This window comes from Lontra canadensis, unplaced genomic scaffold, assembly GCF_010015895.1.
Source record: "Lontra canadensis isolate GAN:19392208 unplaced genomic scaffold, GSC_riverotter_1.0 scaffold1, whole genome shotgun sequence".
Taxonomy (NCBI): Eukaryota; Metazoa; Chordata; class Mammalia; order Carnivora; family Mustelidae; genus Lontra; species Lontra canadensis.
In genome coordinates, this window is record NW_022630995.1 from 97535879 (window position 1) to 97560867 (window position 24989).

Sequence of the window (24989 nt, forward strand, 5' to 3'; positions counted from 1 at the left end):
TAAATGTGTCCTTTATAAACAGCATGTATCTAGATTTTTTTAAAAAATCCAATATGACAATAACTGTCTGAATTAGTCCATTTACAGTATTGTGATTATTTACATTGTTGAATTTATTTTCCCTATCTTATTTTAGTAGTATTATTTACCCTGCCTTTTCTGTGTACTTGTTTCTTCCTATTCTAATTTCTATTGGGTTTAATAATGTTATTGTATTTTTTAAACCTCCCACCCCCCTCTACTTGGTTTGTAAACCATATACATCCTATTTCTGTTCCTTTAGTGGTTATCATCACATTTATACCATGAATTCTTGACTTAGGAAGTCCTCACCCTCTTAGGAATAATATAAAAAGTCACTATTTCTACCAAGTTTCCAGTATTTAGTTCCACATTATTTTTATATATCTCTGAAGTTAATTTCTATTTTTATATAATAAGCAGTTGTTATTACTGTCATTCAACTAGTGTTTACTCAGATTTATTTCATGTTTACCAACATCTTAGTTTGTTGCTGCTTCTTACATTTTTCAACTTTATTCTGAATTTACTTTCTGTCTTCTTAAACCACATCTACTAGTAGTTAATTAGTGAGAGTATCTTATTAAGTTGAGCCACAAGATATTTGTGATTTTTGACAGTTTGTGACCTACAACCTATAATTCAACCTAATGGGAAACTCTCTCAGTCTTTGATCTCCCAGTATTTTGCTCTTACCATATTTTGTATGAGCTCATGGACAGACTTGTCTTACTTTGTTTATTTATTTTTAAAGATTTTATTTATTTATTTATTTGAGAAAGAATGAGAGAGATAACAGAGGGAGAGGGAGAAGCAGATTGCCTGCTGAGCAGAGAGCCCCACTTGGGATTGATCAATCCCAAGACCCTGGCATCATGACCTGGGCCGAAAGCAGATACTTAACCTACTGAGCCATCCAGGAGCCCCCAGACTTCTTCTCTTATTTTAGCCAGGGGTATTTCCCTTACTTCTTTAAGAGCTCATTGAGTCCCTTGACGTGCTCCCTGCTCAGCTGGGAGTCTGCTTCTCTCTCTCCCTCTGCTCCCCCTCACCCACATGTGCTCTCTCACTTTCTCTCAAGTAAATAAATAAAATCTTAAAAATGAAAAAGAAGAAGAACTCACTGAATGCATTTTATCTAGTACTTTTAGATAGTTTTAAATTGAGATTTTTTTTTTTTCAAATCATTTACCTGTGAGATTGCCCCAATGGCTCTCATTTGTTTTGATGCTGTTTGGCACAGTTTTATGACTCCTTTTTACCATCATTATTGATCTGAAATCATTAAAAATGCCTTTCTTATTTCCTTTAAATACCTAATATTTATATTGCCATTATGGCTTTGTTATTGTTTATATTTATCTGATGCATCTTTGCTCAACCTCTTATTTTTAACACCATTTCTTTCTAAAGAGAAGCAGGGAACAATTGAATGTTCTAGCAGAATATTTTACTGGAACTCATCATCTCTAGTATATTGAGTCATAGAGGTAGCACAAATTCTGAACAAATTGAGAAGTCCAAGCAATGGCATATAGATGCCAAAATATCCCCTTAATATTGTCGAGGCTACATTGAGGACATGGCTAGGTTTAAAAAAAAAAAATGAACCTGCTATAATTAAACCAACTTAATCTCCCAAATTCTAAGCAACAATGGGACCAACCAGGTAAGGCTTACAGCATGAGGCCTGTGAAGAGGTCCCCAAAAGAGAAAAGGAAAGGTGAGATAACCTTGCCTGATTTGTAATTCCAAAATTCCCTGATTGATTATTCTACTCCTGTTCCTTGAGCAAAAAGGAGTTAAGAGATGGAGAGAAGCCAAGAATGATGCATCTCAGGTTGGAAAGAAATATCAGGAGTGTGGAAGAAAGCATTTTTAGCAGGAAACAGAGAAGAGGAAAGTAATATTTGCTGTGTTTGCCAGCTTTGAATTTTGGCTAGCCAATGTAAATTGATTGTTTTCATCACTCTTTACAAAACCAGCTGAGAATATCATATTCCCATTTACAGGTGAAGATACTGAGGTTCAGAGAATTTAAGCATCCTGTTCAATGTATTGCTCATATGTAAAAAATTAGAGGAAATTACTTCAGTTCCTTACCTCCCAAGGTAAGGTTATAAATGCAAAGTACTAATCATTCTACCCTAATGTTTCATTTATCCTAATTGTAGAGGTGCTTTTGATATTCAAAAACAGTTTGAGTTTCCTGAAAATGTCTCTGTAAATTCCACTAAATGTCTCCAAGTGCATTGTCAAGGATTCGAGACAAGTTTGGCTGAATGTACTTTTACTAAGAGAAGAACTAGAAATGACCAGGATTTTGCTGGTGTGGTTTGCTACACACACAATACAGGTTGGTAGAGGAGTTGCATGAAACTTCCAAACTTCCTTCAAAACTGTTTATTGCATGCCACATCTGTAGTAAACAAACATGATAGATACTCAGTTGCTGTAATAGAGGCAAAATCATTTTGGGGGCGGGGTGCCTGGGTGGCTCAGTGGGTTAAAGCCTCTGCCTTCGGCTCAGGTCATGATCCTAGGGTCATGGGATCGAGCCCCGCATCTGGCTCTCTGCTCAGCGGGGAGCCTGCTTCCCCCTCTCTCTATCTCTCCTGCCTCTCTGCCTACTTGTGATATCTGTCAAATAAATAAATAAAATCTTAAAAAAATCATTTTTGGGGCTTTAGAACGTAAATTGCTGCTTTTCCTCTATTGTACCTTTTTTGTGTTCAAATATTACTTCTCTCCAGGTTCCTATATGGGGAGCAAAGTTGCCTGACTCCTCTTTGCTTGCTGAAACACCTGGATTAAAGTTAATACAACAAACATAAGTAATGCAAATATCAGAAGAAACCTCAATATCTCCTTTGAGAGGGCCAGCCTACACCCTTCAAAATATCTTTAAAATATTCAAGTGACCACAGTCTCAAGACAGTCACTGCCACTTTTCTCCTCGGTCCTGACACTGGAATATTTTAGTCACATGTATGGTTTTAAAGGCTAAACACTTTTTTGGTGCTTAAAAAAAAAAAAATACCATCGAAATATAAATGACACTGCCCAAGTCAGAGGATGGAAGGGAGGATTCCTGCAGGAGCACAAGAGGAATGGGTGAGCACCCATGCTTGCCAGTGTGAGCAAGGACCTGTGGTCCCTGAGCCCCTTCCCCAACCTCAGCAAGCACAGACCTCTGCGGTAAATACTGGTTTTCAGAGATACAAAGGACTCCATAAACCAGCTTTGGCATATGTTTTCCTTATTAACCATATATATTATGTTGATGCTACCAAAACGTTTTATATCATTTTCTATTTGATGCCTGACTTTATCTTAATGTCCTCGTTATTCTAAATGTAATCAAGATGTCACCTACAACTCCCTACATAAATTTCACAAAGAGGGGCTCCTGGGTGGCTCAGTGGGTTAAGCCTCTGCCTTTGGCTCAGGTTATGATCTCAGCGTCCTGGGATCGAGCCCCACATCGGGCTCTCTGCTCAGCGGGGAGCCTGCTTCCCTCTCTCTCTGCCTGCCTCTCTGCCTACTTGTGATCTCTCTGTCAAATAAATAAATGGAATCTTTAAAAAAAAATTTCACAAAGAGAATTCCTAATTTACAGCTCCTCCAGCAAATGACTCCTTTCACTGTGTGAATGGGAAATACATTCCTCAGAAGAGAACCTGTAATGGTATCAACGACTGTGGAGACCTGAGTGACGAACTGTGCTGTACAGGTAGAAGATTCGCCCACTGCATCTCAGATTCTATCCTCTGTATTTTAAGTATGAAAAAAACAAAAATAAAAACCTTCTTCTATTTATGTTTGTGTAGGATGCCGAGGGAAAAGTTTCTTCTGTAAGTCTGGTGTTTGTATTCCAAACAAATATAAGTGCAACGGCGAGGTGGACTGTATTACAGGAGAGGATGAAGTTGGTTGTGAAGGTAATTAAGTGTTTGTGTTACGTTTTTCTATGACTTGATCTGGGGACCCAGAAACTTTCTTTTAGGTAAATTGTAATCTTAAGCAAGTATAGGGGAGTCTTAGTAAGAGTACTACTGAGTGGGCATTTGAAGAACTATGGAATGTTCGTTTCTCAAATTTTCTTTTATTAAATACATTTGTTATTTCAGAACTTTGAAATAAAGTTTCGGGACTGTGACCTGAGCCGAAGGCAGAGGCCTTAACCCACTGAGCCACCCAGGCACCCCCAGAACTTTTTATTAGTAAAGCTCCCACATAACAAAAATAGATTATGAGAATGAACCAATATGTGCCTCTCTCTCCCTTGAACAATTAGCAGTGTTTTGCCAGTCTTGTTCAGCTTGTTTGTTTGAGTACTTTAAAGCACACTTGAGATATCATGTCACTTCACCTAGATGCATTTCTAATGCTACACTTTATACATACACAAAATACTCTCATTAGTATTCCTAATAATAGTAATTCCCTAACATTGTTTAATAACAGCCCATGTTCAAGTTTTCCCAGCTGTTTCAAAAATATATTTTTTTAAAGATTTAATTTATTTATTTGAGAGAGAGAGTGAGCAGGAGGGAGAGGGAGAGAGAGTCTGAACCAGACTCCAAGCTGAGCCCAGAGCCCAGAGCTCAATGGGGGGCTTAATCCCACAACTGTGAGATCATGACCTGAACTGAAACCAAGAGTCCTCGGATGCTTAACTGACTGATCCACCCAGGCACCCCTCTCAAAAACAATGTATTTGAATCAAGTTTCAAAACAACCTAACATTGTATTTGATTGTTAAGTTTTTAAAGTAGCTTTTATTCTTTAAGAGTCACCCACCTGGAAATACAGTAGTCTAATATCTTTGGGACACAGCAAAAGCAGTTCTAAGAGGGAAGTTTATGCCAATTCAGGCCTGTTTCAAGAAAGAAGAAAAATCCCAAATAAATAATCTAACATTATATATAAAAGGACTAGAAAAGGAAGAACCAAAAAAGCCCAAATTTAGTAAAAGGAAGGAAATAATAAAGATTAGAATAGAAATAAATGAAATAAAGACTAAATTAAATTAAATTAAATATGCCAATGAAACCAAGAGTTGATTCTTTGATAAGATAACCTAAATTGATAAATCTTTAGGCAAAGTCATTGAAATAAAAGAAAAAAGAGTCAAATAAATAAAATCAAATATGAAAAAGGCAAAGAAACTGACACCATAGAAATACAAATATTATAAAAGACATTTATGAAAATGATATGGCAAAAAATTGGACAACCTAAAAGAAACTGAAAAATTCTTAGAGACATACAATTTTCCAAAACTAAATCAAGAATAAATAGAAAATCTGAACAGACTGATTACTGGTAATGAAATTGAATTGGAAAAAAAAAAAAAACAAAAACTCCCAACAAACAAAAGTTCAGTACCAAATGGCTTCACAGGTTAATTCCACCAAACACTTAAAGAAGATTTAATATATATTCTCAAATTATTCCAAAAAGGAAGAGGAAGGAAAACTTTCAAATTCACTCTACAAGGCCCGCATTACCCTGATACCAAAACTAGACAAAGACACTACAAAAAAAGAAAATTACACATCAATATCCCTAATGAACATAGGTGCAAAAGTCATCAACAAAATATTAACAAACCAAATTCAACATTACATTAAAAGAATCATTCACCGTGATCAAGTGGGATTTATTCCAGGGATGGTGGTTCAATATCCTCTAATCAATCAGTATGCTATATCACATTAACAAAATGAAGGATGAAACATATTATCATCACAATAGATTCAAAATAAGAATTTGACAAAATTCAATATCCATTTCATGAAAAAAACTCTCAACCAAGTGGGTTTAGAGGGAATACACTTCAACCTAACAAAAGCCATATATGACAAACCTACAGCTAATATCATACTCAGTGGTGAAAATCTGAACGTTTTTCCTCTAAAATCAGGAGCAAGACAAGGATGTCCACTATTGCCTCTTTTGTTCAACGTAGTACTGGAGTCCTAACAATCAGACAAGAAAGGAAGGAAGGAAGGGGAGAAGGAAGGAAGGAAGAGAGAGAGAGGGAAGAGAGGGAATTAAATTTGTAAAGAAAAAACTGTCACCATTTGCAAATGACATGATACTTTACATAGAAACTCTAGGGTGTCTGGGTGGCTCAGTCAATTGAACATCGAATTCTTGGTTAGACTCAGGTCATGTTCTTTTGGGTCTTGAGATGGAGCCCTGCATTGGACTCTGAACTCAGTGGGGAGTCTGCTTGAAGATTCTCTCCCTCTTCCCCTCCCTGCAAACAAATAAATAAATAATTAAAAAAAAAAAACCACAAAAACTAAAGACTATACACACACACACACACAATAAGAACAAATAAATGAATTCAGTAAAATTGCAAGATACAAATTTAACATTCTGATATCAGTTGTGTTTCTATATACTAGTAACAAACCATCAGAGAAAGAAATTAAGATAACAATCACATTTACAATTGCATCAAAGGAATAAAATGCCTAGGAATAAATTTAACCAAGGAAGTGAAAGACTTACACTCTTAAAACTATGAGACATTGATGAAGGAAATTGAAAGTGACACAAATAAATGGAAAGATATACCATGTTCATGGATTGGAAGAACAAGTATTTTTTAAACATCCATATTATCCAGAGTAATCTACAGATTTCACATAATCCCTATCAAAATATCAATAGTATTTTTCACAGAACTAGAGAAAAGAATCCTGAAATTTGTATGGAACCACAAAAAACCCTGAATAGCCAAAGCAAGCTTGAGAAAGAACAAAGCTGGAGGTATCAAAATCCTAGATTTCAAGATATACTACAAAGCTTTAGTAATCAAACAGTATGGTACTGGCACAAAAGCAGACACATAGATCAATAAAACAGGATAGAAAGTCCACAATAAATTGATGCTTATATGGTCAATTAATCTGCAACACAGGGAACAATAATACACAATCTAGAAAAGACAGTCTTTTCAATAAATGGTGTTGGGAAAGCTGGAAATGTACATTCAAAAAAATGAAACTGGATCACTTTCTTTCACCATACACAAAATAAACTCAAAATGGGTTAAAGACCTAAATGTATGTTGGTTAATTGAATTTAAATTTAAAAAGAAAAGATCTAAATGTGAGATCTGAAACCATAAGACTCCTAAAAGAGAGCATAAGCAGTAATCTCTTGGGTGCCATAGCAACATTTTTCTAGATATGTCTCCTCAGACGAGGGAAACAAAAGCAAAAGCAAACTGTTGGGACTACAACTAATTAAAAGCTCTTGCACACAAAGAAAAACATCAAAATAAATAGATGACCTATTGATTGGGAGAAGATATTTGTGAATGATATATCTGATGGGGGTTAATATCCAAAATATATAAAAACTTATACAATTCAACACATACACACACACACACACACACACACACACACACACACACACACAAACTTGATTAATAAATGGGCAAGGACTGAATAGACATTTGTCCAAAGAAGACATAGCGATGGCCAACAGACACATGAAAAGATGGTCAACATCCCTAATCATCAGGAAAATGTAAATCAAAATCACAGTGAGATACCACCTCACACTAGTCAGCTTGGCTAGTATTAAAAAGACAAGAAATAGTATGTGTTGGCAAATATGTGGAGAAAGAGAACCTTTATGCACTGTTGATGGGAAAGTAAGTTGGTACAGCCACTATGGAAAAAGGTATGGAGGATTCTCAAAAAAGAAAATTATATATATGTATATACAACTACCATATGATCCAGCAGCTCCACTACCAGGTATTTACCCAAAGAAAGCAAAAACACAAATACAAGAAAGATTTATGCATTCTATGTTTATTGCTGCATGATTTACAATAGCCAAGATATGGAAGCAACCTAAGGGTCCACTGACAAATGGATGGATAAAGAAGATGCAATACACACACACACACACACACACACACACACACACACACACACTGGAATATTACTCAGGTCATAAAAAAGAATGACATCTTTCCATTTGCAACAACATGATAAACCTAAAGAGTATTTTGCTAAGTGAAATAAGTCAGAGAAATACAAATACCATATGATTTCACTTACATGTGGAAATTAAACAAAACAAATGAACCAACAAAGAAAAGCAAAAACAGATATGTAAATACAGGCAACAAACTGGTGGCTGCTAGAGGCGGGTAGTGGGGAGAATGGGGGAATTAATTGAAGGAGATTAAGAAGTACAAACTTCCAGTTATAAAATAAGTAAGTCATGGGATGAAAAGTACAGCATAGAGAGTATAGTCAATAATATTGTAAGGATGTTGCATGATGACACATAGTAACCACACTTATTGTGGTCAGCATTGCATAATATATAGAATTGTTGAAATATGAGGTCATATATCTGAAACTAATATAACATTATATGTCAACAATAGTTCAATTTTAAAAATGTTACCTACTGGGGCACCTGGGTGGCTCAGTGGGTTGAGCCTCTGCCTTCGGCTAGGGTCATGTTCTCAGGGTCCTGGGATCGAGCCCCGCATCGGGCTCCCTGCTCAGCGGGGAGCCTGCTTCTCCCTCTCTCTCTGCCTGTCTCTCTGTCTACTTGTGCTCTCTCTCTCTGTCAAATAAATAAATAAAATCTTAAAAAAAAAAAAGTTACCTACCAATCCACCCCCAATTTTTTTCATGCCATTGATTTTTAGAGAAACTTGATCATTTGCCTACAGGATGTCCCTTATTCTGGATTTATAGAGTTTTGATTAGATACAAATTTCAATATTTTAAGCAAGAATTCTTGATGGGTAGTGTTGTGTCCTTTTTACTACATAAAATGTCATGTTCTCTGTGTATCCCACTTCTAATGATGCTAAAATTGATCACTGGACCAGTTTGATCTTTCCTTTAAAAATTTCCCCCACAGTCTTTCATCTTAATGGTTTTTAGTGGCCTGTGTGATTGTTGCCTAGATCCAATTTGTCTACAGGAACTGTAAGATGGTGAATTCTAAATCAGCATTCCTTCTGCATTTATTAACTGGTTTTCTATAGAGAACTTTCCTTTATCAGCTGTTTTGTTTCCATGAAATGCAATTCATAGAAGAAAGGAAACATAGTTTTTAATTTCTTCCCTTTACTTACCAAGTTTCAGAGCAATGCGTTAATGCTCTTTTTTTTTTTTTTTTTTTGGTGCTCATCGTTAATGCTCTTTGTTTTTTGGTGCTCATTGAAAAACCTCTGATGGTAAAAATACTTACTAGGTATCTACTCTGTGTCACACAGACCAACTTCTTGCTTACATCAGTGCTTTCTTGAAGTTATTATATTCATTAATTTTCTCAGTGACTATTTATTAAGTTCTTACTATGTGTGTCAGGCCCTGTTCTTGAAAATAGAATCTAATTATTTTTATATTCCAAATGTGATTTAGAGCTAAGCATTAAATACATGGTAGATATATATATGGATAAATGAATTGATAATAATTACATTTTGTCACTGCTTGGTATTGGACTTTATTGAAGTCTTGTTTAGTTTCCCATTCACATCAGTTCTTAAATGTAAAAACACACTTTTTAGGATCTCAAATCATATTATTTCTTTTGAAGTTTATATAAGCAGTTGAGCAAAATACTTTTATGTCCATCAAATATAGTTAAAACCTTAGTAAAGAGAGGAGAGAAAACTTTCCAAACATCTTTTAGGGAGGAAGACAGTAAGTCATGACTCTTGCTGGTGAAGCTTGAGAGTCATTCCCTCCTGGTTCATCGAGATAGAATTGGGACATACAACACAGAGTATAAGTTTAAGGTGTACAACATAATGGCTTGGCACACATATATTGAGAGACGATGACCACAGTAAGTTTAGTTGACATCCATCATGTCATATAGTTACAATTTTTATGTGTGTGTGTGATGAGAACGTTTAGGATTTACTCCCTTAGCAACTCTCAAATATACCATACAACCATGCTAACTCTAGTCACCGTGCTGTACATTACACCCCCAGGACTTACTGATCTGGAAGTTTGTACCTTTTGACCAGGTTCATGTAATTTCCCAGACCCCACCCCTGCCCCTAATAACCACAATTTGATCTCTTTTTCGATGAGTTTGTTTTGTTAGATTCCACATATAAGTGAAACCATGTAGTATTTGTCTTCTGAAGTTCTATAGTTTGATTTCACTTTTTCAGTATAATGATATTTGAGGTTTCTTCTCATCTTCTGTCTGTTTTACCTCCCTCTCCTTCTTCTGATTCAAAACTCTAAAGTTTAAGTTCAAAGAACACAATTTGTTAGCTTATCAGGAAGGAAAAAATCCCACTATCAGGGAGAAACTATAACTTTTTTTAAGAGATTTTGTTCATTTATTTGACAGAGATCACAAGTAGGCAGAGAGGCAGGCAGAGAGAGCGGGAGAGGAAGCAGGGCTCCCTGCTGAGCAGAGAGCCTGATGCAGGGCTCGATCCTAGGACCCTGAGATCATGACCTGAGCCAAAGCCAGAGGCCTCAACCCACTGAGCCACCCAGACGCCCCAAAGCTTGCTTTTTTTTTAAATCAAGTTCTTGAATCCATATAAAAAATACATTAAGTCAACTGTCATTGTTACTTCAGTTTACCCTTCTTTAAAGTGAGCACCACCTTTTGTATTTCAGTAATGGTTCTAATTTTTCCTTCTCTAAGAAAGAGCAAGTGAGAGAAGAGATGTAAAATAAAAACATTAATATATTCATTGATCTGTCAGTGGACAGATCAGAATCACTAAACCAAGGGAAGTTTGGAGTATAACTTGATTTCATGTATCCTGGAGAGCTCACCTTTAATAAATATAAGTTTAAAAGAGTTATAAATTTATATAACTGTATAGTAAACTTGCTGTCCATATGTGTTCAAATATATCCAAAATATACACCTTTTTAAAACTCAAGTAAAAATTATTTCCTTGATATAATGAAATTGGTGTGTGTTTAAATGCAATATGAAACATCTGTTATGTGGTATTAAAAATCAAAGAAAGATGACATACTGTGATTCCCTTTTATCTTTGTAAAAAATTAACTTGTCATACTGTTTCTAAGATATTAATGATTGGTGTATATTTTATCCAGGTGAATATCATCTCTGCTACAAAAAATGTTTTGTTTTATTTTTAGGAAATGGAAATTCTGAAATTAAAGGCCATCCTGAAATTAAAGGTAAATCCATTTTTATAAGAGAAAATTTATATTACAGAAATGAAAACAAGGATAAAGTTTTATAGTTTTATGATATATGTATATCATTGATATGGTACACATTTTTCTCAAAAGTTATCCTCTGCTGTGGTAAATTTTCATTTTTTTTTCCATGGGACTTTTTACATGTGGCTCAAGATAAAAATTTTATTGAATTCTTGGAATATTGCAGCAGAATTGAAGCAAAACAAAGCAACTGTTGTCTTCTTATATATATTTTTAAGGATTTGTTTATTTTAGTGAAAGAGTGTGTATGAGAGAGTGAGTGAACTTGGGGAGGGGCACAGGGAGAGAGAGAGAGAGAATCTTAAGCAAATTCCCCGGTGAGCGTGGAGCCGGATGCAGGGCTCTATCTCATGATCCTGAGATCATGACCTGAATGGAAATCAAGAGTCAGATCCTTAACCCACTGAGCCACCCAGGTACTCCTCTTCTTGTATTTTAACGTAGCTATTAATTGCACATGTTATGGCCACGTGTTAGCAATTACTCAGCTTTCTCATTAGTGTAGGCAGAGAGGCCTTTTTAGCGTCAGCTCAGTACTCTCAGTCAGTGTTAGTAACTGTTCTCTACCTTATGTAAGGACTTTGTGAATCGGAGTTGAAGAAGCAGCTTTCCTTCTCTGACCCAAGCATTTTGCCTATTCTAAATGCAAAAAACCACAGCACCATGGGTCTCACCATTCACTGTACAACAGACACCTCTAGTTGGTGCCTGCAAAATTTCTCCATAGTTCCTCCTGAGCCTTCACAATAACCTAGGTATAGAAAGGAAATAAGATGGTGTGCTTTGAGGATTTCTACTGTCCTTTTTAAACAGAGGACAGGTTTTTGGATACCTGGGTGGCTCAGTGGGTTAAGCATCCAACTCTTGATTTTGGCTCAAGTCGCAATCTCAGGGTGGTCAGATGAAGACCATGTCTGTGGAGCCTGTCTGTTTAAGATTCTCTCTCTCTGCCCCTCCCCCGCTTGTGCTCACCCATGCATGTGCATGCAATTTCTCTCTCTCTCATAAATCAATCAATCAATCAATATAGGACGGGTTTTAAGATAGAAAATTATGATCAAAGTTTAAATAATCTTAATTATTTGATTTTTCTTATGAACACAACCATAAACATTGGAACTTTTTGTTTTATTTTAGAAGAGACACAATTTTTGACTGCTAATATGGATAAAGGTAAATTAAAATTATTCTTTTTTACTAGTGCTTCCCTGGTTTACATCTGCATTTTAATGTTGTGTGTGTATGTATGTATGCATGTATATGTAATTAATTCAAGCAACAATTACCTTTGCTATCAATGTAAATAGAAAAAAATAACATTACTCTTCTCCTTATCACTTTTAAGAAAAACAAACAAATGCTCCACATCACTGGGCATCAGAGAAATACAAATCAAAACCACAATGAGATACCACCTCACACGTCAGAATGGCTAAAATAAACAAGTCAGGAAATGACAGATGCTGGCAAGGATGCGGAGAAAGGGGAACCCTCCTACACTGTTGATGGGAATGCAAGCTGATGCAGCCACTCTGGAAAACAGCATGGAGGGTCCTCAAAAAGTTGAAAATAGAGCTACCCTATGACCCAGCAATTGCACTACTGGGTATTTACCCTAAAGATACAAACGTAGTGATCTGAAGGGGCACGTGCACCCGAATGTTTATAGCAGCAATGTCCACAATAGCCAAACTATGGAAAGAACCTAGATGTCCATCAACAGACGAATGGATAAAGAAGATGTGGTGTGTGTATACACACACACACACACACACACACACACACACACAATGGAATACTATGCAGCCATCAAAAGAAATGAAATCTTGCCATTTGCAACAATGTGGATGGAACTGGAGGGTATTATGCTTAGTTAAATAAGTCAATCAGAGAAAGACAACTATCATATGATATGAGGAAGTGGAGATGCAATGTGGGGGGTTTGGGGGGTAGGAAAAGAATAAATGAAACAAGATGGGATCAGGAGGGAGACAAACCATAAGAGACTCAATCTCACAAAACAAACTGAGGGTTGCTGGGGGCGAGGAGGGTCGGGAGATGGTGGTGGGGTTATGGACATTGGGGAGGGTATGTGCTATGCTGAGTGCTGTGAAGTGTGTAAACCTGACAGTTCACAGACCTGTATCCCTGGGGCTAATAATACATTATATGTTTATAAAAAAAATAAAATAAATTTTTAAAATGTGTTAATTCGCAAGGCTAATTTTGAAGTGAAAACAACATTTTAGACCTACATTTTTTTTATTTGCTATGAGTTTTGTCATATCAGTTTTGTCAAAAACAACCGGATTTCAATCATGACCCATGAAAATCTTTAAACCTTTAGTTAGCCTCTTTCTGCCCCACCCATGTACCTTTAGGCGGAACTTCAGAGAATCAAGGCAATTTTCATATTAAGCTAGAATTTTTTTTATTATGTTATGTTAGTCACCATACAGTACATCATTCGTTTTTGATGTAGTGTTCCATGATTCATTGTTTGCGTATAACACCCAGTGCTCCATGCAATACTTGCCCTCCTTAATACCCATCACCAGGCCAACACATCCCCCATCCCCCTCCCCTCTAAAACCCTCAGTTTGTTTCTCGGGAGTCTGAAGTCTATCATGGTTCATATCCCCCTCCGATTTCCCTCCCCCCTTCATTTTTCCCTACCTTCTCCTAATGTCTTCCACTATGTTCCACAAATAAATGAAACTATATGATAATTGCTTTTCTCCGCTTGACTTATTTCACTTCTTGTAATCTCCTCCAGTCCCAACCTTGTTGATAAGCCAGAATTTTTAAACAAGGTCAATAGTACCAATTAATATCTAAAATAATTTATTAATCTATCCAGCCTGTTTTGTTTTAGCAGTGACTTTGCTGTTTGGGTGGCAAAAATAATCAAGAAGTAATGGGTTCAAAATCATAATGATACAATCTCTTCCTTTCTTGAAGAAAGAAAACGGATAAAGTCATTTCTCCCTAAAGTGTCCTGTGGAGTTAAAAACAGTGCGCCCATTCGAAGGAAACGAGTTGTAGGAGGAAAGCCAGCACACATGGTAAACCTGTTACTTCCCAGGAGTAGCCCAAGTTTGAAAAACAAAGAAAGGTGGGGGAGATATGTAATGATAAGAGACTGGGACTTTTGCAATGGACATATCTTAGAGCTACCTGTCTATCACTATCTGGTAGAATGGCAGTGACCACACTAATGTCTCACTAATGTCTCTTACAGGGTGACTTCCCGTGGCAGGTGGCAATTAAGGAAAATATGAAAATCAAATGTGGAGGAATTTATATTGGAGGGTGTTGGATTATAACTGCTGCACACTGTCTCAGGTAAAAATGTCTCCAAAAAGATTTTGGATTCCCTGAAATAAGGAAAGTGTGTAATAGAGACTGTGGCAGATGCTAGATAAAAACATGTGACAAATTCCACTCTCTTGACAGCTAAATCCCCTCCAGTATTCATGACTGGAACCCCAGAGGCCATGGCCCTAGAACCTACTGTGGTCTTCCCTCCCAGATCAAATTATGATTCCAGATGGCAAGGTCAGATCAAAACCAGAGGTACCAAGTTATGTCACGTGACTCATTTGCAGGATGGGAAAGCAAGTAGATACTCTGTACATTTTATAGAGTTAGGACCAAACTGCTGAGAAGAGTTTATGACTGAAAAGCTGATGAAGAGATGATGCTAACCAGGCATTTTCTCTGGTCTCCCTTCGACAAGGATGTTGTTTAAAGAGCCACGTGCATTTAAAGTCTTCAAATGCACAAATCTTTTTGGCCCCTTCCACAGACCCTTGCATGTATTTGATGTGCGTTCCAGACAGTAAAGGAACTGCTCTAAACTCTGAGCTAATTGTCTCACCTGCTGCTCTAGCACTGGCTTGCTCGTCTTCTGCCTGTGTGTATCTCTGATGTTTCTTCTTCTTCCCATAAGGAGACGAATCATATGGGACTACAACTCCACTATGTCCTTATTTAAACTTTATTACCTCTTTAAAGACTCTCCCCAAATCTAGTCATATTGGGGGTTAGGTTTTCAATATATGAATTTGGGGGGAACACAATTCAGTCCATACCAGTGGCTAAAGGGCAACACACAAAAGGTGTTGATAACAAGTTAAGGTCAGCAGGAGGACAGAGTTTGGGATTCCAGTCTCAGTTCTGATCTCTCGAATGAATGAAACGTCATCTGTTGAGCGCCTCTTCCAGACCAGATAATGCGTGTGGCACTTTCCCATATGTTATTTTGTTTTAATATTCTTAACAGCCCTAAGAGGTAAATGTCAGTCTTCCCATTTTGTGGATTAGCAGGAGACTGAGAAGTTATATAACTTGGCTAAAGTTACACTTCTAGTCAGCCCCAGAAACATAGTTGTCATTACCATCTGTCACTGTACAATGCTTTTGCAATCTCGCTGACTATATTCTCTATGCTGTATGTTAATCCCCTTGGTTTATTTACTTTATTGCTAGAAGATTGTACTTCCTAATCCTCTTCACCTATTTTGCCCTATTTCTCATCTTCTTTCTCCATTTATCTATCAATAGATGCTTAGGTTCTTTTTCATATCTTGGTTGTTATAGATAATGCTGCAGTGAACATAGGAGGCACATATGCCTTTAAATTGGTTTTCATTTTCTTTGGGTAAATACTCAAAAGCAGAATTGTTGGATCATATTGTAGTTCTATTTTTAACTTTTTGAGGAACTTCTGTACTGTTTTCCTTAGTGGCTGTACCAATTTACATTCCCACCAACAGGGAACAAGTGTTCCCTTTTCTTGAAATCCTGGCCAACACTCGTTATTTCTTGTCTTTTTGATACTAGCCATTCTGATGGCTTTGATTTGCATTTCCCTGATGATTAAAGATGTTGAGCATCTTTTCATGTGTCTGTTGACCATATGTATGTCTCTGTATATCGTTGGAAAAATGTCTATTCAAGCGCTCTGCCCATTTTTTAGGTTTTTTTTTAAGTCATTTAAGTTCTATGTATATATTAGATAGTAACTCCTTGTCAGATTTAGGATTTGCAAATTTCTTCTTCCATTCAATAAGTTCTCTCTTTGTTTTGTTGACAGTTTCCTTCATCATACAAAAGGTTTTTAGTTTAATATAATCCTATGTTTATTTTAGCTTGTATATTCTTAGCTCCTTTGTCATAGGTTAATTGACCATATATGTACGTGAGATTTTCTCTGGGCTCTCTACTCTATTCCATCAGTTTATGTGTATGTTTTCAGGCCAGTACCACAATGTGTTGATTATTATAGCTTCGTAGTATAGTTCAAAATCAGGGAATTTGATACTTCCAGCTTTGTTCTTCTTTCTCAACATTGCTACAATTTTGGGGGGTTTTTTGTGGTTCCATACAAAGTTCAGGATTCTTTGTTCTCGGTCTATGAAAAATACTATTAGTTTTTTTAATTTAAAAAATCACATTAAATGTGTAGATTGCTTTGGGTAGTCTAGACATTTTTAAAATATTGGTTCTTCCAATCCACATGGTATTTCTTTCCATTTATTTGTGTCACTTCCAATTTCTTTCATCAATGTCCTATAGTCTTTCACTTAAATTTATTCCTAGGTATTTTACTCTTTTTGATGCAATTTTAGAAAGAATTATTTTTATTCTGGTAGTTCATTTTTAATGTATAGAAACAATTAATATCTGCATGTTAATTTTGTACCCTGTAATTTTACCAAATTCATTTATCAGTTCTAATAGTTTTCTGGTGGCATCTTCAGAGTTTTCTGTATGTATTATCATGCCATCAACAGATAGTGATAGTTTTATTTATTCCTTATCATTTTGGATGCCTTTTATTTCTTTTTTTTTCTCTCTCTCTCTCTTTTTTTTTTTTTGTTTGTCTGATTGCTGCAGCTAGAACATCCAATACTATGTGAAATAAAAGCAGCAAGGTGGGCATCCTTGTCTTGTTTCTGAACTTAGGGGAAGAGCTTTCACCAGTGTGTATGTTAACTACAGATTTGTCATCTGTAGCCTTTATTACACTGAGGTACATTTCTTCTGTATCCCCTTTGATGAGAGTTTTTATCATAAGTGGGTGTTGAATTTTCTTTCCTGCATCTGTTGAGCTAATCATATGATTTTTATCCTTTGTTTTATTTATATGGTATATCACATTGATTGATTTGTAGATGTTAAGCCATCCTTGCATCCCTGGAATAAATCCCACTTGATCATGGTAAAGATCCTTTTAATGTACTGTTGAATTCAGTTTGCTAATATTTTGTTGATGGTCTTTGCATCTATGCTTATCAGAGATATTGGTGGGTAATTTTCTTTTCCTGTAGTGTCTTTGTCTGGCTTTGGTATCAAGGTAGTGCTGGCCTCATAGAATGAATCTGGATGTATTCCTTCCTCTGCAATTTTTTGGAACAATTTAAGAAGGATAGGTGCTAACTCTTCTTTAAATATTTGGCAGAATTCACCTATGAAGCTGTCTAGTCTTGAACTTTTGTGTATTGTAAGTTTTTAAGTTAATTTCATTACTTATAGTCATCTGTTCAGATTTTCTATTTCTTCGTGATTCAGTTTTGGAAGTTTTATGTTTCTAGGAATTTATCTATTTCTTTTAGGTTTTATAGGTGTATAGTAATAGTTCATAGTAATCTCTTATAACCACTTCTAATTGTGTGGTGCGAGTTTAAACTTCTCCTTTTTTTCTGATTTTGTTTATTTAGGCTCTCTTTTTCTTGATGGGCCTGGCTAGAGGTTTATCAAATTTTTTATCTTTTAAAAAATACGCTTTTAGTTCTATTGTTTTTTCCTATTTTTTTTCATTTATTTATTTTTTTCTGTTTCATTTTATTTCTGTTCTATTTCATTTATTTCTGTTCTAATCTTTGTTATTTCCTTCCTTCTACTAATATGCGGCTCTGTTCTTTTTGTAGTGCTTTTAGGTATAAAGTTAGATGGTTTATTTGAGATTTCTCTTGTTTCTTTAGGTAGACCTATATTACTAGGAACTTCTCTCTTAGAACAGTTTTTGGTGCATTCCTTAGATTTTGGACTGTTGTATTTCCATTTTCATTTGTGTCAAGGTGTTTTTTTTTTTTTTTCTCCTTGATTTTTCATTGACCCATTTGCTGTTTAGTAACATGCTATTTAGCCTCCATGTGTTTGTGTTTTTTTCCAGTTTTCTTCTTTTCATTGATTTCTAGTCTCATACTTACATGGTCAGAAGAAATGCTTGATATGATTTCTATCTTCTTAAATATATTAAGACTTGTTTTGTGGCCTAACATATAATGCACTGTGGAAAACATTCCTGTGTGCTAAAAAGAATGTGTATTCTGTAGTTTGGGAATAAAATGTTCTGTATATATGTATGAAGTCCATCTGGTCTAAAGTATCACTTAAGGCCCATGTTTTCTTATTGATTTTCTGTCTGGTTGCTTTATCCATTGATGTAAATGGTGTATTAAAGTCCCCTACTAATATTGTATTACCATATCTTTCTTTATGTATGTTAATACTTGCTTTATATAATTAGGTGATCCTATATTGGGTTCATAAATCTTTATGAATGTTATAGCCTCTTCTTAGATTTACCCTTTATCATTATGTAATGCTCTTCTTTTATCTTTTGTTACAGTCTTTCTTTTAAAGCCTATTATGTCTGTTTGAGTATTGCTACACCAGCTTCCTTTCTGTTTCCATTTGCATGGAACATCTTTTTCCATCCCCTCATTTTCACTTTGTGTCTTTAGATCTGAAATGAGTCTCTCATAGGCAGCATATAGCTGAGTCCTGTTTTTGACCCATTCAACCACTCTATGTCTTTCAATTGGTGCATTTAATTCATTTATATGTAATTATTGATAGGTATGTACTTATTGCCATTTTGTTCATTGTTTATTGGTTGTTTCTATGGTTCTTTTCTGTTCCTTTCTTGTTCTCTGCATCTCTTCCATTGTGGCTTGATGATTTTCTTTAGTTTTATGTTTAAGTTCTTTTGTCTTTATCTTTATTTTTTGTATATCTATTTTATGTTTTTGGTTTGTGCTCACCATGATGCTCATATATATTAACTACATATATAGCAACCTCTCTCTCTTCCTATATATATATATATATATATATACATATGTATATATATATATATATACACACACACACATATATAGCTGATAATCACTTAATATGAACACATTCTAAAAGCACTACATTTTTTACACCCTCCCTCATATTTTAAGTTTTTAATGTCTTAAATAAAAAATGTATCTTTTTATTATGTGTATCCCTTAACTGCTTATTTTAGCTATAGTTGATTTTACTATTTTTATCTTTTAACCTTCATATTAACTTTGCAAGTAGCCAATTTACTTTACTGCCTTTACTCTATGTTTACCTGTCTCAGTAAGGTTTTTTTCTTTCATGTATTTCCTTATTTCTAGTTATGGCTTTCCCTCTAACATTTTTTGTAAGGCCAGTCTAGTGGTGATGAACTTAAGCTTTTGCTTCTCTGGGAAATTTTTTATCTTTTCTTCAATCCTGAATGATAATCTTGCCAAATAGTATATTCTTGGTTGTAAGCTTTTCCTTTTCAGCACTTTAAATATATCCTGCTACTCCCCGTTGGCCTGAAAGTCTCTGCTGACTTATGGGGTTTCCCTTGTTTGTAGCTGTTTTTCTCTTTCTGCTTTTAAGATTTTCTCTTTATCTTTAATTTTTGCCATTTTAATTATAATATGCCTTGGTATGGATCTCTTTGGGTTCATCTTGTTTTGGGACTCTCTGTGCTTCCTGGACCTGGATGTCTCTTTCCTTCCCCAGGTTAAGAAAGTTTTCAACTATTATTTCTTCAAGTAAGTTTTCTGCCTATCTCTATTTCTCTTGTCTGTGGACACCTAAAATGTGAATGTTAGCATACTTGGTATGCTAAACCAAGGTCTCTTAAGCTTATACTTTTTAAAAATTATTTTTCTTTTTTCTGTTCTGCTTCGGTAATTTACACTATTCTGTCTTCCAGATCACCGACCTGTTCTTATTGATCATCTAATCTGCTATTGATTTCCTATAGAATATTTTTTAGTTCAGTTATTGTATTCTTCAGCTCTGTGATTTCTTTTTGGTTCTTTCTTATCCTTTTCAACTCTTTGTTGAAGTTTTCTCTGTGTTCCTCCTTCTCCCAAGTTCAGTGAGCATCTTTATGACCATTACTTTGAACTCTTTACTAGATAAATTACTTACTTCCATTTCATTAGGGTTTTGTTTTTTGGGTTTTTTAAAATCCCTGGGGTTTTGTCTTATTTGTTCTTTTATTTGGAATATATTCCTCTGTCTGCTGATTTTGCTTGACTTTCTCTGTTTCTGCGAATTAGGCAGAAAAGCTACCTTTCCCAGTCTTGAAGGAGTGGTCTTGTGCAGGTTCTTCCCTGTGTTGACTGTGTGTACTGGAGGCTTTGGTTGACTGGTCAAAGCTGAAGCAGGCATGGGCTAGTGGGTCTTAAGGCATGCTGCACTAGGGCCACCCTACAGGAACAGCTAAAGCTGGGGTGGGTATGGGCCTGGGGGTCCCAGGGTGCTCCATGCTGGAACCACCTGGCTGGAGAGCTGGAGCTGAAACTGGCCTGGCTTGGCAAGTTCCAGGGTGCTCTGTACCAGGGCCACTATGGCAGGATACCTGAAGCTGGGGCCAGCAGGCTGGGGCACTCCATATGGGGCTGCCTGATGGGATGGATGGAGCTGAAGCAGGTGCCGACTGGAGGTGTCCTGGAGTACTTTTCACCTGGTCCACTTTGGAGTGATGGTTGTAGATATAGTGGGCACAAACAGGGGGTGTCTGGGTGTGTGCTGTATTGTGGCAGCCTCAGTGAGATAGCTGGAGATGGGATGGGTGCAGGCAGGGGCTTACCTATAGGGGATGGCTGGAGATGTTAGGGCTAGGAATCTGGGGTCACTGAGGCTATAGGCCACCCCAGAGTGTCTGGCCCCTACACCCATCTGAGCTATCAAGATGGGGGGGGGGTGATATAGACAATGGCACTCACCAGCATCTTCAGGTCATTGAATCAAGTCTGGAATTCCCATTATTTTTTTTTAAGATTTTATTTATTTGACAGACAGAGATCACAAATAGGCAGAGAGGCAGGCAGAGAGAGGAGAAAGCAGGCTCTCTGCTGAGCAGAAAGCCCGATGTGGGGCTTGATCCCAGGACCCTGGGATCATGATCTGAGCCGAAGGCAGAGGCTTTAACCCACTGAGCCACCCAGGCGCCCCTGGAATTCCCACTATTACCATGTCTCTTTCTCTCCTACCATTCTCTCTGTGGTACCTCTGTTGTTGTTGTGCAGAAGTTGTTCAGTTAGCCTCCTGTTCTTCTTCAGGAGGTATTGCTTTGTATGTAGGTGTAGATACAGTGTGTCCATGGGATAAAGTGAGTTCAGGGTGTTCCTACACTGTCATCATGGACTACCACTCTCAGTAGTCTTAATCTATGTTGTTTCTACTTTTTTAATGCATATTCTCATGAATTTTGGTGGGAGGAAGTGTCCTCTTCTCCCTGAGGGAGGCTGAAGATGTCAGACACTTGTTTTCCTAGGTTTGTTTGCTTCTAAAATATCTAAACAACATTTTTAACATGGCCCATGAGGCTCCATATGATCTGACCTCTAATTACCTTTGCCAATCTCATCTTGCCCCATGACTTCAACTCTTGCGGTCTGCTCTACCTGCTGTGGACTTCTTTTAGCTACTCATGTACACCTTGCTCCCTGTTGCACAGAGATCTTCATATATTATTTCTCGTGCCTGAAATGATTTTTCCCAACCTGTTTCTCTAGTTAGTGCTACTCTTTATTCAGATCTTAGCTCAATCTTCACTTCTTCAGAGAATCTTTCCTAACTCCCGTAAGTCAAAGCCTTTTGGATAAGTTCTCAGAACCCCATGTGCTGTTCATTCCTCTCACTTTACACAGTAGAATACATATCTTCACTATTATCATTATCCATTTACTACTGCATCTTTCCCTAGATCCTGAACTCCATGAAACCAGGAAATATTTCTGATTTTGTTCATTTCTATGTGCCAGTGGAAAGCACAGTAGGTACACACTAAGTATTTGTTAGTAAATTGAATGAATAAACAGGGTTAACCTTTAAACGATATTCATGACCTCTTATCCTAAAAAAAAAAAACAAAATTAACATGATTCACAGCATTCTTGGAATATTACGTATAAATAAAAAGAATCCTGAACACCTCATTGGTTCCTAGAACAACACTATTTAACTGTTAGGTGATTACCTGAGAAAATGATGGTAAATGCCAATTTGCTGGAAACCATGAGGTAAAAAATAGTATGAAAATTGAGTGAGTCATTGGAGCAAGCAATATTTGGCCCATTAGCTATTTCAACTAAAATTTAAAACAGTGAATATATACCAGGTACAATACTGGATGCAGGCATATATCCACAGATGAATTAGACCCTATCTTTGACCTCCAGTAGCACAGTCCAACAGGAAGAAAGGCTTGAGAGCAAATAAATACAATGCAATGTTAATGTGAAGTCAGTCTTTTTTTTTTTTTGAGATTTTTATTTATTTATTTGACAGAGAGAGAGATCACAAGTAGACAGAGAGAGAGGGAGAAGCAGGCCCCACGCTGAGCAAAGATCCCAATGCAGGGCTCGATCCCAGGACCCTGAGATCAGGACCCAAGCTGAAGGCAGAGGCTTAACCCACTGAGCCGCCCAGGTGCCCCAACATGAAGTCAGTCTTAAACACAGGATAATGACTGCCATGGTCTCCACCCTGAGAACCTCTGGGTTTGGCAGAGTAATAGGAATGTGTGTCCTGATTTCCCCATTTCCTCAGCCACATTTCTGGCTACGTGCTTTCTGGTCTCTGCTTGAACACCTTCAGTGATGATGGTCTCACTCCAGAGGTAGCCAATTCATTCCACTTCTGGGCATCTCTGGTTGTTAGTGGGTTCTTTATGTCCCTTGAGCATTTAAGTGGATTATCCATCTCTTCATATTACCCACTGACTTTAATTCTACCCCATAAATTTAATCACACTTCTTCATTATGCAAGAATTTTTTAAAAAATCTGGAAAAATGAAGAAAGTCCTTTAAAAGGGAGGATATAAAGATAAAGCATCAGACGTTCATGTTTATATTTGGTATTTTTCCTCAATATATCGTCTCTCCCTTTTCCTTTCTGTTACAGCGTCAGTAAACTATATCATTACCAAATATGGGCATCATTTCTAGACTCGTTAAACCCGGACAAGGAAGTAATTATTCACTTCGCAAATCAAATTATTATTCATGAAAAGTACAACGGAACCACCTATGAAAATGACATAGCTTTGATTGAATTGAAAAAACACTCAAACCGAAAAGATTGTGAGCTGCCTCATTCTGTCCCTGCCTGTGTACCCTGGTCTCCATATCTATTCAGACCTAACGACAAATGCATTGTTTCTGGCTGGGGTCGAGAAAAAGGTACATGTTTTAAAAGTTGTTCATTAGACTCCAGGGGTTGAAATTAATGGGAACAGAAATGGATAGGGGCTAATTACCTAGTACTCAGGGAGAAATATAGAATCAAATCCAGAAAAATGAGCATTCAGCCAGGGCTGGCTTCCTAGGCATTAGACCTGTACAATTGCCCAGCATCCCAGGCTCCAAAGGGCCCCTTGCTTAGTGGACTGCCCTGATGTCATCATCAATGTCATCATCATGAAATTCCTTTTTTTTTTTAAGATTTTATTTATTTATTTGACAGACGGAGATCACAAGTAGGCAGAGAAGCAGGCAGAGTAAGAGGAGGAAGCAGGCTTCCCACTGAGCAGAGAACCCCATGCGGGACTCGATCCCAGAACTCTGGGATCATGACCCGAGCCGAAGGCAGAGGCTTAACCCACTAAGCTACCCAGGCGCCCCCATCATGAAATTCTTAATAATTTTTGCAGCAGCCTCCACCTCACATTTTTATTTTTCACTGGGCCCTGAAAATTAGGTAGCTGATCCTGACCCAGAGTTTCAAAGGACACCTACACACTCTGTGATCTTGAAGCAAATATTGAGGGGTAACCATTTTCAGAAAAAAAAAAAAAAAAAGGCAGAGTGATGGGGACATATATAGCGTGGACTTTATGGGTTTGTTAGAGAGAAAGGATGGAAGAAAAAATGGTTTTCAAAGGAATAGTCAAAGTATAGGTGAGTCAGTAATCCCACAACCCTCTGTTCTCTCTTCCACTCCCCCATTTCCTTGCCTCACCCCACCCCATCACATTCCACAAAGAAGAAGAAAACATAATTATTTCTTGAGCTTCTAAGAAGACTTGAGGTGAACATTTGTATGAATAAGCTATGTAGACACTTAGGGACAAATTATTAGAAAAACTGGCTAAATAAGAAGTTGGATTAGAATTAAATTAGCCAATGCCTTTCCCTTTATCTTGAAGAGTTAGCTTTGAAATTTAGCTTCCTTTTGACTTTCTACATTCTCTTTGTAAATAACTTCACTACATTGGTCTTATAGACTCCAACACATTATTTAAAATTGCCACATGGAAAAGTATAAAATATGTGTCTAAATTAACCTGGACTTGCAGACTGTTTGAATACCCAAGACTAAATTTTATTAGTAATTAGTTTATCCAGAAGGCATTATGTCCTTACATTTGTTCCTTAAAAAAAAAAAAAACTTTTATTATGTACATTTAC

General features: G+C 36.6%; 1 protein-coding gene across 2 annotated transcripts in view; it reads left to right on the top strand.

Moving 5' to 3' along the window:
* Positions 1-24989, top strand: part of CFI (complement factor I) — a 48889-nt gene that overhangs the window by 18316 nt on the left and 5584 nt on the right. For both annotated transcript variants that reach the window (XM_032859940.1, XM_032859949.1), the window contains 8 exons: positions 2196-2377; positions 3641-3754; positions 3852-3962; positions 11178-11219; positions 12402-12437; positions 14226-14329; positions 14506-14609; positions 23485-23762. In XM_032859940.1, coding sequence (XP_032715831.1) covers positions 2196-2377; positions 3641-3754; positions 3852-3962; positions 11178-11219; positions 12402-12437; positions 14226-14329; positions 14506-14609; positions 23485-23762 — 971 coding nt within the window. The remainder of the gene's footprint in view (positions 1-2195; positions 2378-3640; positions 3755-3851; positions 3963-11177; positions 11220-12401; positions 12438-14225; positions 14330-14505; positions 14610-23484; positions 23763-24989) is intronic.